The sequence below is a fragment of the Aythya ferina genome, assembly GCF_964211825.1.
Source record: "Aythya ferina genome assembly, chromosome: 1".
Classification (NCBI taxonomy): domain Eukaryota; kingdom Metazoa; phylum Chordata; class Aves; order Anseriformes; family Anatidae; genus Aythya; species Aythya ferina.
The window spans coordinates 193,369,673-193,384,480 of record NC_140296.1 but is presented as its reverse complement, the minus strand read 5'-3'; the positions used below and the strand labels follow the sequence as shown (position 1 = coordinate 193,384,480).

General features: G+C 41.5%; 1 protein-coding gene across 3 annotated transcripts in view; it reads left to right on the top strand.

Annotated features, from left to right (window-relative positions):
* LHFPL3 (LHFPL tetraspan subfamily member 3) overlaps nt 1-14,808 on the top strand; it is a gene marked incomplete at its 5' end in the record, with an annotated part of 249,687 nt that overhangs the window by 166,673 nt on the left and 68,206 nt on the right. For all 3 annotated transcript variants that reach the window (XM_084510542.1, XM_084510544.1, XM_084510543.1), the window contains one exon: nt 1,458-1,694. In XM_084510542.1, coding sequence (XP_084366668.1) covers nt 1,458-1,694 — 237 coding nt within the window. The remainder of the gene's footprint in view (nt 1-1,457; nt 1,695-14,808) is intronic.

The following is a 14,808-nucleotide window of genomic DNA, read 5'->3' as shown; positions in this document are numbered from 1 at the left end:
AGCGCAGGTGTATTTTTCTTTGTGGGCATTAAAGGGTGGGTGTAAAATGCCAGTGGTTATGCTCGTCCAGAAAAGACAAGAACTTGTTGCAGTTCCCAAACATACAGCAGCCATTGGTTCCACAAGCTACTCATGTGTAATCTATGGTTTTCAGACTGAGGGACAGTTCAGCAAATATTTAAAAGGCTGAAAGCTGCACAATGTGTTCTTTTCAATTAGCAAGTATGTTCTGTGTGCACAAATGTGTGTGTGTGTGCATGCGCGATATATGTACCAGTATAATGTTAAGAGTTATAAATGGTTTAGTAGGTGACATCGGTAGATTGGTAGTAGGGTGATGGTTGGACCAGGTTATCTTGAAGGTCTTTTCCAACCTTAATGATTCTATGATTGTTTAGGATCCACTGAATCTCATCAACCATGCTAAGGGAGTTGGGCTCTATGATCCTTTTGGGTCCCTTCCAACTCTGGATATTCCAAGGAAAGGGGGGCATATCAGAGCATTATTCAAAACACATTGCTCTGTTAGGGAATTTGCTGCAAGTACCCATCTGCTCTGCCCTGTGTTAAGGTCAATGTGTTATGGACCTCTTTTAGTGGTCACCGAGGCTGATGAATGAGCACCCGAACACCCATCCTTTGCCTCTTTTCCTACCACAGCACAGCTGACCCCACCAGGAGTGGCTGGCAGTCCATGTCAGCTAGCTTTCCATGAGGGTAGAGGCTTTCCATATTTTTTATTGGTGTTAAAAGGATCAGGACTTTTTCGTGTTCAAGATGTCATGCATTGATTCCTCAGGTAAACCAGATCAGAAGTTCGCAGCAATGTTGACAGCTTATTTTTCCTTGCAGACCAATGTCATAACTTGTGTTTTTGAGGAGTACAAACCTTATGCATAAAACATATTTCAGTTAAAGTGGTACTGCCAACTTACATAGAAAGAAAAAAACAAAACAAAACAAAACAAAAAAAAACTTACTATTACCTATGTGTGTTGCAAGCAATTAGATGATCAGAAACAAGAGATAGGCTTTTTTTTTTTTTTTTTTTTTTTTTCTGGTTTGTTTGCCCAACCATTTGATGGTAGTCCAATGTTTCCTTTGAATATCCACCTTAATAATAATTTTTCCCTTTTATTTTGGAGGATCCCTTCATATTACAATAAAGAAATCAGTCTCACTGTGAAAATGTGATTGTACTGGTACAAAACTGTCTAGGGATTAATGATGTAACATTTAAAAAATAAATAAACAAGGTCCCAAGTTGATGTTGTGTCTTAGGTTTTTATGTTTAATAGTTAATCACAGCACATTACTGTGTGATTTGTTTTTAAGTAAACTAGCTTTGAAGCTCAGGATGAAAAGGCGTGTTGCTTTAATGATAACTGTGTAGGTTCTCGTCAAAATGAAAGTTTGGTCTCATTATCCCATTGTTCTCCTTTTCTTTTTTCTCCAAGCTGCCTGTCTCGTCCTGGGTTGTATGATTTTTCCTGATGGCTGGGATTCAGATGAGGTAAAACGGATGTGTGGTGAAAAGACAGACAAGTACACGCTGGGGGCTTGTTCAGTCCGCTGGGCTTATATCCTGGCTATTATTGGAATCTTGGATGCCCTGATCCTCTCATTTCTGGCATTTGTGCTTGGCAACAGACAAGACAGCTTGCTAGCAGAGGAGCTCAAGTTGGAAAACAAAGGTATGACTGCTTTAGAAACACTATTGTTGGGTGGCCTTGAGGCTATTGCTTAAAAACAATTATCTGTTTCATTTTGTTCTATATGTAAAAGTTAACATACTGGCTTACTTCCTAAGTTGCTGGAGAAGAGAAAATGCAAAGAGCAGTGGAAGTTTTACTTTTCAGCCTCCAAAACATAAGAAAGCTTGAAATTGCCATAACTGCTGTACTATGCATGACTTATCCTTACTTTTCTCTAGAACTGCAGATGGGATGTGTTTGTGTTCCCAATTTGTACAGTGTTTTTCATTAGCATTTAGGTTTCGCTACCTCCATCTTTTTCTATACCTATCTATTTTTCTATCTATATCTGTTTCTATACCTATAAGATTTGTTCATTTGGTTCCTTTAGAATTTTGCATTGTAATTTGGATGTCTGTAATATAAGGTTGCACTTTATGTGTTAGCAGAGCAGGCAGTGAGGAGGGAGTTCTTGGCTTGGGAGATTTGTACCCAGCTATGTAATGGGACCGCCTATGCCAGGGGGCACCAGTAGACTTAGAGCAAGGATAAGAGCCAGGAATGAAAAATAATGCATCTCATGTCCCAGCCTACTCCTTTTAACTGACCTGTGTCGTGGTTCCGCTCGAGTGGGCAGCCGAGCTCCACCACAGCCGCTCTCTCACTCCCCCTCCTCAAAGAGGAATGGGGAGAAAATATGTGAAAAGGGCTCAAGGATTGAGATAAGGACGAGAAAATCACGCAATAATTATTGTAACGGGCAAAACAGACTCGGCATAAGGAGATAGTAAGATTTATTGCCTACAACTAACAAGCGAGAGAAGTGAGAAAACAAAGGAAAAAAAAACAAAAGCACCTTCCCCCCCCATCCACCCTTTTCCACCTCCTCCCCCCGAGCGGCGCAGGGGAACGGGGAATGGGGGTTATGGTCAGTCTACAGCACTTCTTCTCTGCCGCTCCTTCTCGGTCACTCTTGTCCCCTTTGCTGTGGGGTCCCACCCACGGGATGCAGTCCTTGATGAACTGATCCGACGTGGGCTTCCCACAGGCAGCAGCTCTTCCAGAACTGCTCCAGATATGGGTCCGTACCACGGGGTCCATCCCTCAGGAGAAAACTGCTCCAACCTGGGTCCCCTACGGGCAGCAGCTCCTGCCAGATCACCTGCTCCTGCGTGGTCTCCTCTCCACGGGCTACAGGTCCGGCCCGGAATCTGCTCCGGCAGGGGTCTTCCACAGGCGGCAGCCTCCATCAGTGCAGGGCCACCTGCTCCACCGTGGTCTCCTCCACGGGCTGCAGCGTGGAACCCTGCTCCACCGTGGTACTCCATGGGCTGCAGGGGGACATCCTGCTTCACCATGGTCCTCACCACAGGCCGCAGGGGACTTCTGCTCCGGCGCCTGGAGCACCTCTTCCCCTCCTTCTACACTGACCTTGGTGCAAGGCTGTTCTCTCACTCCCTTGACTCTCCCGGCTGCTGTGTGGTGCAGCGTTTTTTCCCTGTCTTAAATATGCTCTCACAGAGGCGCAAAACAACATCGCTTATTGGCTCGGATCTGGAAAACAATGGGGCCCTTCCCAAACATGGGGCAGCTTCTAGATCTTTCTCACAGAAACCACCCCTATGGCTCCCTGCTACCAAAACCTTGCCACGTAAACCCACTACAACCTGTTTTCCCTGGATCTGCCTAAGTGCTTCTGAACCTTCTAATACTGTCAGCTGCTTCAACACCACATGGCCACAAGTTCCCAAAGCTCACTACTGAATGCTAAAGAAGTACTTTCTTTATCTGTTTCAAATTGATCCCCTACTAATTTCACTGAGTGCCCCCTAGATCTACCAGTGCAGGATTCTGCATTCAGCTCATCTACTACCTTTGCAATTTTGTGGGTTGCTTCTAATAATAGCAGAGATATTGGGAGACCTTCCATGCAGGATTGGAAATCAAGAGCTGTTTGTCAGCCTGTGTTGTACAAAAATAGCTGGTCTCAGCCCTGCTCTGGAAGGACCATTATCCATATATCTGAAAGCACTGGGCCCCAGCTTGCTGACTTGCAGACAGTCAGTACACTCAGCCCTAAGATTAATGGACTTGAAGATTGAATTTCACATACAATTCCAGACCTAGTTATAGGCTACTGATTTGGGGGTTAAGGAAAGTGTGTGTTGCTTGCAATTGTCCGTGTACATCTATTCTGTGGGTAAACTGAGGGCACTTGTTTCAAGGACTGTCCCTGTGGCCCTTTTCTGTAAGGATAACATTCATCCATATTTGAAAATTAAAAGGTTTATAAGAAGGGTATTCACAGCTATACCACAAGCGCTTTTGCCACCAGCTTTGTGTTTAATTTGTCTATGCTGTACAAAGCTCATGAACCCAACAACAGCTTGTATCAAAGGGCCTCATTTGTTTTGGCACCTTGTGAGCAGAAAACAGCTTCTGGAGACTCATCACCTCTCACATCACTGGCACAAGCTCGTGCCAGAACATTTGATCCTCAGCATGTCGGACAAAATCATTCAGCAGCTCATTTTCCTTGGAATAAGCACAGAAACGTAACAAAGCATCAGGCTCTACACAAACCAGAACTCAAAATGGGACCTGCCCCACTTTGTCGTTCACAGTCAAGCCTAATATCCACCACATTTTAAACTGTCCCTCAGATGAAAAGAAAAAGAGGCAACCTGCCTTCTAAAAAGGACATCATCTCCTCCCTCTTCACAAAAAGCTTCTGCCAAACAACATCTCCCACAGGGGGACAAGGCAGGCACTAGTCTGGCATGAGCTCTTTGCTTTGCTGCTGCCAATGTCCCTGCAGGTGCCAGCTCCTGGCAGGGCTGGTGGGGCTGCAGGGCTGGCACCTTCACCTGGGGACAGGGCCAACACAGCCCTTGGTGTCTGTGGCTTCCTGGTATTCCTGGCCAGAGATCCATCCTTCTTCTGGCCTTCTGGATTCCAGGAAAGCCTGAGCTAGTATCCCACTGATACAAGAAGACAAGAGCACTTAATTCTCTCTTGTGATCTTCTCTTCCCCACACTGTGCTGATGGAGCTTTGGGGCCCAGAAACCACCAGGGAGCAATTTCTTCCCAAAAGGCATACTCCAAAGCAGGCACTGGGATGTACAGGTAGCACTGATGCATTTTTGCTGCTAGTAGTCATTTAGCTATGGATGCCACGGTGTTTAGGAGGAAGATTCTGGGTCCGTATAGCCAGGGTTGTGAGACAGATTTTGTTGTCCTGGAAGTCACTGAATGCTGGCTTAGGTGGTCTGTTTGGGGCAGTGGTCTGTGGTCACAGGGGGTATTAACTACTTACACCATAATGAAGATGCTATTAGAAGATTAGGGCCAAAGCTTGTCCTTGATTTAGCACCAAACAACCTCCAGTCTGTACCCCTGGCATGCAGTGCACATGCCTGAGGACTTTGACACTTACCCCATAAACTATGTCCCGTTGGCCCCTTTTGGGTTTAGATGCTGGGGAAATACTTAACAGCATTAGTCCATATACAAAGTATGCATGCATCTCTTGGAAATGGTCAGGGAAAATACTGAAATATGCAAATGACACTAAAGTACTTCCCATATAGACAAGAAAATAAAACTATGGATATAAGCAATCCCACCTGCAGTCTCCTCAGCTACTCTTACAATGTGAAGTCCTCACAACAAGCAGCTCTGAACACTAAACACTGTCACCCATCTCTTCTTCCCCTCTTCACCCAAATGGTGCCAGTCTCCAGGCTTGTACTGGCTTCTGTTTCTGATTAGCACCCCTGGATCAGGAGCATCCCTTTCTCAAGGAGGAATCCCTAGGCTGCTGCTGGCCTCCAAGAGGAAAAGATGTGGCCAGACTGTCAAGGAGTGCTGGTGAGGGGCTGTCTAGGTGTCCCAGAACTCCTTCCCCTTCGTGGTGGTGATGTCCTCTGTCACAGGGCTGAATGTCCTGTAGCCCATGATAAGCAAGGCTTCCCTTGAAGGGAAACCTTGTGACTTCACAGTGGTTTTTTTTTGGAAGAATGGACCTGGAGAGAAACCAACATTGACTGCATCAAAGAGGAACCTCCACTTACCTTCTCAATTCTTCCTCTGCTGCTAGGGCTTTGCCCCATGCATGTCAGCACTATACAGTAGCTTAACAGAGGAGAACTATAAATTAAGTGTGAGAGTCACAACAGTTTTCATTTGTGGAAAAATCCTCAAGAACAATGAATTATGAAGCAATGATCAGACAGCTGGGCAGCTGTTTCCTTAATCAGGTCTGGAGGACTTGCTGCAGATCAACTCCCACCGAGTCATCAATAAGAGCTTGCTGTGGCTGTTAAAGCTTGTGTGAGTACCCAGGACCACAGCTGTTTCTGAGTATTGGCAGTGAGTAAACATTAAGAAGTATACAGTATGTAAAAGGATGGTGAAAAGGTGAGAAAAAGAAAGAAAAAGAGCAAGCTGTACTTGTCTGTAGACTTATCATGCTGAATTACCACCTGCTGTATGCTTTTGATTACTACAGTGCTGTGTATTTACATAGGTTAATGAATGCTCATATGTAAGGAATTTGGCTGCTAAAATTACTCGCAGAGAAGACAGCTGTTTTGTTTTTCAGTTGGTTGGTTGCTTCTTTTTCTTTTTCTTTTTCTTTTTCTTTTTGTCATCCAAGAAAGTATCCTTTGTCACTACATGATAAAAATAGTGTGTGCTTATTTCCTCTTTGCTTAGGTTTGAGAGTAAACTACCATGTGAGCTTCACCTCTGGAACTGAAGCTTAGCAGATTTTTATCAGGGTACAATGTACTTAATGCATTTTCCTAATCATGCAAATTTTACACAACAATCTGTACCTTTCTCATTTTAAGAACTGCCTTTTGAAGAAAAAAAAAATATTTCTAAAAAGACTTTTACATTATGTTTATGCCATTAGCAAAAAGAGAGGAGAGCAGTGTTACATGGTTTGTTTTAATTTATAGGAAAAAATGGTAATGACTTAAAGGCCTGCATGTTATTAAGCTAATGACATTCTGGGTGATAACAAAAATAGCCAGAATTCATCTTAGCTTTAAGCTTCATCACCATCAACATCAGGAAAAAAAACAAAACAAAACAAAACAAAAAACTCAATGTGTTGTATAATGGCACAATTTAACATCTTCAACTGTAATGTTTTAATGACATAAAATTAAAGTTCTGCCCAAAGGGTGCAGAGACAAAATAAGATGTTTCCAAAATAAATTGAGGGTGCAAAGCAATTACTTTTATGGTAGAAAGTGGTAATTTGGTCTGTACTATGGGTGATAAATACATGAGCATTCAGAAGAAACTATCCTGTTAAGTAATATCAGTCAGGCCAAGTGGGTAATGCACTTTGTGGACAGCTGTGCCTTTTCTGATGGATGGAGCAGCTTCACAAAGTGTTTACGTTTAACATTTGACTTACCTTTGGGGCCCATCTGGTCATAGACAGGCAATTTGCACTAGAGATTTCCCAGAGCTGTAAGCCCAGGGCTGAAATAGATAAAAGAACCAGGCAGCTAGATGGGAGATCTGAAGGATTCATCTACCTTGCAGTGATTGCAACTCATGCAGACAGATTCAAGCTACACCAAGCAGCTCCCAGCAGCCACGCTGGGGAGAGCTGGGCATGGAGCTCTGTGCAGGATGCCCAAGTGGGTATTTAACAGTTTGTTGGCATTTGCACCCTCATTATTCTCCATACTGGTGCTGTCAGTGCCTGATGGAGGTTGTTGAAGGCTGGCTCTGTACATCTGCATGAGCTTCAGAAACTGCAGACTATACACACTTGAAGAAAGAAACTCAGGGGAAGTAGCTTCTTGGTGACAAAGCAGTTTTCTGGGGAAAAAAAAAAAAAAAAAAAAAAAAAAAAAAAAAAAAAAGCTTGCACGGAGATTGGTGCACCTCTGGCAAGAGTTATCTTTGTAAACAAGAATAGTCTGTCCACATGATTTCAGCTGCAACAGAAAACTGTCTGCAGAAGTCCTGCTACCTGAAGCTGAGCGACAAGAGGCCAGCAGTGTGCTTGTCCCATTGAGGTACTATATGACAGAGTGCACAGCAGCTGTCATTCCTTGAAAGGAAAATAGCTCAGGTCACAGCACTTTCTGCAAACTGCTGCAAAATGGCAAAGCCCTGCTTATCGGCATGTAGTCCTCATGGTGTACATTTGCAAACATTCAAGGTAACTTGTTCAAAATTGGGTGAATAAACATATGAATTTTGATATCCGATATAGTTGCAATACATAAAAGAGTTGCCAGTAGCTCTTGTTGGTAATAAAGACTACAAATCCAGCCAGAACAACATGTACAGCCCTGTATATCCATGTTTTCCACTTGATAAAATCATATAGTTCCTTTTTGTAAAATTCTGCACCCCTGACTTCTCCAGCTATATGCACGTTTTCATTTTAGTTAACATACACTCTTCTTTCAAAAACAAGATGCAGCACATCTGTTACTCTGTTCCCTATTTCTCTTCATGTCTGCTTGTCTCCTCCCATCATTTCTTTCTGAAGTTCAAGAGTGATCCACGGGACTTCACTTCAGCCTCTTCCTGCTTTGGTGTGGCTCAGCGTTCAAAGCACTTAAGGTGCCTTTGAACTCGGAACCAGCTTGGCCACTTGAATTTCCATTTGAGAAGGGAAATGTGGAAGAAAGTCACTGCAGAGTGATCTGTGATGGATTACTGTAGACAGCCCACCACATGTGCTCGCTAGACTGCAGCTGGCCAGAGGAAGCTGGAACTACGTCAAAAAGTTTGTAATCTTGCCTCAAAGGAGAAGTATTTAGGTAATTCAAAGGCAGAATCAAGGTATTATTTGAAGTCCACAGACATAGGTTCCAGGCTGGGAATTACTGGCCCTCAGTTCTCATTTCAAAACATGATTCTCTGCCATGTCAGCCAAGAACAAAGCTTTGTCACAGCTGTGACGATCTCTCATGTTCTCTTTCAGCTTCAACCAACAAGTGGCTTATCTACCACTGCAATTACCTCCAGTTGTCTATTTCTTTGTCCAATGGCAACCTATTTTCCTTTGGATATCACCTCCGTGAGTTGGAAGGAACTCTGAGTACAGAGCAGTAGGAAAATAGTACCAGCATTTCACCTAGAAGGCTGTAACTAGAAGCCAAACACTATTTTATAAAGATTTTTTTCCACAAAATTTCCACCTTTAGAGAATGGCAACCATTTGCCTGTGATTTCAACTATGTAAATAATACAAAATAGAGAAAATATAAAGGTAAACATGGATATTTCGTTGTGATCAATGTCAGAAGGAACTTCATCTCTCCTGGCATAAGATTCTCATACCACTGCTGTGGGGTCTATGCCCAAGATATAAACTTTCATCCAAGGACTGTATGAACAGTTATTGGGTTCAAATCCTGGACTTTCCCTTCCACTGTTCTAATGTCCTGTTCTCTCTTCCCAGTGTATACTGAATTCTATCACACAGAGTAGAATAACTCCAGCCAGAGGATTTCTGACTTCACAGCAGTCTACAATTTATTGTGTGGGACGCTATTGCTGGAAATCAGAACTGGAGGACTGAGAAACTCCAACATGAGGAAAGAACATCCTCAAACCAAGACAGGCATAAAATCAAAGTATTTTGGAGGTTTCAGTAGAAACCGAGGGGAGGAAGACAGGGAGCAAGATCAGAAGTCAAGGTGCTTCACTGTGGACTTAGAAAACACTCCTACTCCCAGAAAAAAAACTCTTCCACTTCAAAATGTCTACTTTTGTGTTTATGAGCGTGTGAGATGCATGTGTGAGAAACTACTTAGACTTTTCTATTTGCACTGCATGGCAGTAAGAGAAAAACCCTGAAGCGGTATTCAGAATAGATGATTTTGATTCCTGGTTTTCTTACCAAGCCTGGATCTATCATTTGATTTCTCCATTTCTCCATCTTTTAAATAGAGCAAATTAGACTGACTTTGATTGGGTATGTTGTGTTTCAGCAATAGAAGGTGAATTAGGAAAGCTGAATAGTGGTATTATTACTAAAAGTATGTATACGGAGACTAAGCTTCAAATAAAGTGTTTCATCAGGGATGTACTTTACCACTGCATTAAATGGTGATACTCTTAAGGGGAAGCAAATGAGGCATCAAAACTAAAAGTCGAAAGTTGATTAAAATACCTTATTAAATAAAGGTCAATCTTGCAGTGGTGCTGATTGATATATCAGCTGATCCAACAGTTCCTTTCCAACCCTACTTTCTATAATGAGAAAGTAAAATTAGTCCTAAGTATACGCATTAATTACTTAACTGAAGAAGCTGGAGACCATGAATAAAGAGTTGTAGTTCCCCACTGATTAATGAAGGAAGAACATGGTGAACTGCTTTCTGTCTCTTAGAAAGATGGGTTCCACTTGCTGTTACACTCTGAAAAGAATCTCATACAACAGCTCAGTTAAAGAAATTATCTTTCCATTTAATGAGCTCATGATACAAGGGACCAAGTAGCAGGACTTCAATGTATGCTGGTCACAAAGAGATAGCCAGCCTTAAAAAAACACTTCTTAAACGGTATGGGGAAGTTGATGCGTTGTATGGGCTCTGTGCTCTGCTTAAAAATTTGCAGGGCAGTGAGCCACAGAGGAGTTGAACATTAAAAAACATAGTGACTTGATGTATAGCAGTGGGTGATTAGGTCATTACGAAGTGCTGTTACAAGCTAAAACAAAACTCTGGCCTAGACATGTTCAGACAAAGCCTGACAGATCTGGAGGCCTGTATTTTTAACTTAACATAAAGCCTGTTGTGTATGGCCTGTTCCAAGCAGGACAGTATTTACTGAGTTAGAAGGCAACATGTCTGACTGCGCCATCGCTGGTAGTTGCATTAGAAATGTTTTAAAGTCTGGACAAAAATCAGAGATATTTTATAATAAATAGATGTACAAAAGGGAAGTAGCCAGCACATGCTTCATTCCAGGCAGAGCTAGTCACTCACAAAGATTATCATACACTACACCATCCATGCTCTCATCCCCATTGGCAGGAGACACATTTTTAGAAGAAACAGCAGAGAACAGGAAAGCTCATGACTCAGCCGTTCTTGCATAAGTGTTTTTGAAGAACATGTTAACACAGACTAAATAATGAAGACAGGTTTGTGCCAATAATCTAGACTTAGGAGGAACAGCTGATCTATAAGGACATTTTGCTGTCCAGTCCAACTTGCGAATTCAGCGAACTGCCTGGGCTGTCCATATGTTCACACCAGTCCTAATGGCTTGTTCTTGCATACTGATGAAGCCTGTAGAACTGAGCTGTGATTGTTCCCTGTTAAAGCAAGTTCCAGTAATTTTCATGGAAATCTTTCTCATTATTTAAAAAGTCATTAGTTGCATTATCACATTTTGCTGTGAATTTGTTTTGACTCTTCTTCAGTAGTTGCATAAAGCAAGCATCATTTTCTATCTGCAAACAAGGCATCTGAAAAAAAAAAAATAATCAGGTAATGTCCCTATCTGAGCATAATGTCAATAGAAACAAAGGATGTAGTCAGTAGCTTTAGAATGAAAGATCTATCCAAAATTCCAAATGAAAGCAAGGTAAATAGCCTTGTTTTCCAAAGTTACACTCAATGAGACATGTAAGTCATACCTAATGAGATATTTGAGATATCTGTCTCTTTCTGGTTTCTGTCACAGGTAATGTCCAAGACAGCTTATTACAAACAAAAAATGATCAGCTTGGTGCTGGCAGTGGAATTTTTTCTCTATTAAGCCAGTTATTTTTATATTGCTTTATTCTAGAACCTTGAAACTCTTTGTATTATTTCTGGACTACTTCCAGAGTTGGTCTGCACTTTCTGTTGAATCCCTCATCTTCTTTTGAATGACAAGCTTGGTAGACTCTCATTCCCATTGACCTCTTCTGGATGCCTGGGAAGCCAAACCCAAGATGCCTGGGAAGACAAGCCCAGACTAGGGCATGCGTGTATTGTAGTTCCTTGGCTCTGGAGTGACCCTACCAGGCACAAGTTTGCTGGGGCTGAAAGTTAATGTTCTGCTCATGGCGGCCAAGATCCTTCTCTGTTGACTTTGCCAAGTCTGTACAGATTTACTTGATACAACACCGGACAATACCAATGGAAGTGGAAACAGAAACATGATATTCATGAGTGACATTGCACTCAAGATTTCAGTAGGTGTATGCTAACTTCATTTGCTAGAAAGGAACAAAATGGGTAAAAAGTGAAATTGCAATCCAGAGAGTCAATCAAGGTTTTGCATACCTTTTCTGTCTGTTTTTTCTTAATTCGTATTTTTAAATTATATCAATGACTTTGTTCACAGCACTTGGACCATGTTATTAAGTTTAGTCTTTCAGGCATTTGGCATGGAAGCACTCCAGCTGTCAGAAATATTTTTATGCACTTACTTCAAGAGCATTTAGTATAAAATGTGTTCTACAGACATGGTAAAACTGAAAATAGACATTTTCTTGCAATCTCATTTGACTAAATGTATTTACAACACCCCTACACATTTGATTTTACAAACCACCTTCACCTTAGTTTAGTAAATCTAAAAATTTTCAGGTTCATAATGAGCTGGCATGAAGATGTCCTTGCATAGTCATTCATCTCAAAGCGGTCTTTAATCTCAAAGTACTTACACCCTTCTAGGTGGCAGCGTTTGACACCAGAGAGACCATTGCTCTGGTTCCTGTAGGCCATTTCCCTCAGTCCCTGCCCTCTGATGTTCCCAACCAATTCTCTCCTAATCACTGAGTGAATTGTTCATGTCTAGTCCATGCACACTAAAACCAAAGCTCTCTGCTCTTTGTATAACTCCGTGTCTGATAGAGGCTGAAAAGATCAGCATGGTCTTAAGCTACTCTCCAATATTACACAAGCTGTAGGATGGTCTGAATTCCCTCCGGCTTGTCAGCATTGCTTAAATTGTGGAATCAGAGTCGGACACTCTTCCAGAAGTGTTTCTAACTCTGCCATCCCCTGAGGAGTTATAACCCCTCTACTTTTGCTCAGGGTTTCTTTTCTGCAGCCAGGATGCTCGGTAGCCCTTCTGTTTGCCAGAACCACTCCAGCTTGTGTTCAGCTGACTTTCCACATGTTCTCTGTCAATGTGTGGCTGTATCTTGCATCATGATGTATCACTCTGCATCAGGCCATGCTTATAAAGTGAGCAATTTGCTAACACAAATGAAGACTTCTTTGGTCTTCTTCACCACAGCAGCTGAGAGAGAGCCAATGGGCATTGCCACTGGCTCCTGGCAGACTGGAGAAATTGTGGATGTTGTAGGTCTCTCTCCTTTCTTTCTCACTAGAAGGGGTAAAGATCTGAAGAAGAGGAGACTAGGAGCAGACATCTTTCTTTTCTACATGTGCACTGAATTGAGATACAAATGCACTGTTGTCTGAACTAATAGTGTAGGGGCACTTTGTGCATCCCTATGTCTTTCTTTGTTTTCCTTCCCCACTCTCCCAAGGGTTTTATAAGCTCTCAATCCACATGGACAGTTCAGTCTATAAAAGTGGATCTTTATAGGATGAGTAGGTACTACTGTTTGGCATAGCTGAAGACCCTGAATTCCCACTGTAGGGTCTAATAAGTGGACAACCATCTGAAATACTGGGTAAATCCACTAGCATTGCTACCAGTAACAAAGTGTAAAGGGAGATTATTTCTTGCTTCCTGAACACTGAAGCAATAGTTTAGCTGTATTTTTTCCATTTCTACTATAATAATACATATGAAAGATAAGTGCACATTGGATAAGTATTGAGAAAAATAGCAGTGTTATGTAAATGCCTGCTAAAATGGGTGCATCTGAAATCTGTGCAGAATACAATAGTTCAGTTATTTAATGGTTACTTCAAAGAAAGTAAATTCAGAAACCAAATTAGATTGGCGTAGCTAAAATTGACTCATTTTAAACAAAATGTTTACTACAATTCTTTTTATTTTTAAGTAGATTATTGAAGCAAAATCCTCAAAGCTTTTCCACTAGGCATGTTGGACATGATTATGCAGTGGTTTCCTTCATTCTGGAAAATCAATAAGAATTTTAGAAGGTGGGAGCAAATTGAATCCATTAGAGCAATTCATGCACATTTTAAATAGTCATGAATCTTACTTATATTAATCCTTGGGCACAGAGTTTCAAACAACATATTTCAGATGTTTTAATGGTTGGTGTGTATCAAACAGCACCACGTTTCCTTTCAAGAATTATCGTAACACTCTGTCAATAACAATTGGCTGATCCCTTACAAATAAAACTGATAAAGCAATGAAGTTCAGACATCATATATCCTACAGAGACAAATACTGTTCTACTAGGGAAAATGTCAGTGCATTAGAAATCATTCAGTGTGTTTCAAATGTGAAGAAGAAAAAAACATTGTTAAAGTGTTAATGGGAAATTGGGTACAGAAGCCATGTGGGCAAAGTACGAAGGTGTTGTACATAGAGGAACACTGGACTTGCATCCTTAGTAGAAACACTGGATTTGGTAACACGGAACAAAATAGTGACAAATGGTTAAGGAGAAGCTTTCCTTAGGAAAATAAAAAATTGTAACAGCTTTAAAGGCTGCATTTCTATGCCCTTTCAGAACAAGTCTGCAGCATCTAATTGTAGAATTTAAAATGATAGCTGAAAACCTCTGAGAATGCATTGGCATGTGGCCTCAGCACTTCCAAGCAGAGGCGGTAGCTATCTAAAGAGCAAAACTAACCTCTAATGTTCTGCCTAAATTTTATAAGTATTCTCCCTGCTGCTCTGTAGATGCTAATTCCTATCCAATATGGCCAAAGATGACATATTATTAAGTACAATAAATCTTCTCATATAACTACCAGACCAGCTATTTTCCTGAAGAAGACTGACAAGCTTATCTTAAATAAATCCCTAAAAGAGCTCTTTGAAATTATTAGAAGTTGTACGTTTGCAATGATGCCAGAAGATCATCAGGTTTATATACTGATCAATCATTTATACACTAGTGAGCAGCTGGCATTTGAGGCTGTCTGCTCATCTATCAACCAGTTCTCAAAAAGGTTAGAGACAATAAAATTGTACTCAGGCACTAATATAGGTACAAAAATGTTGTAAAAC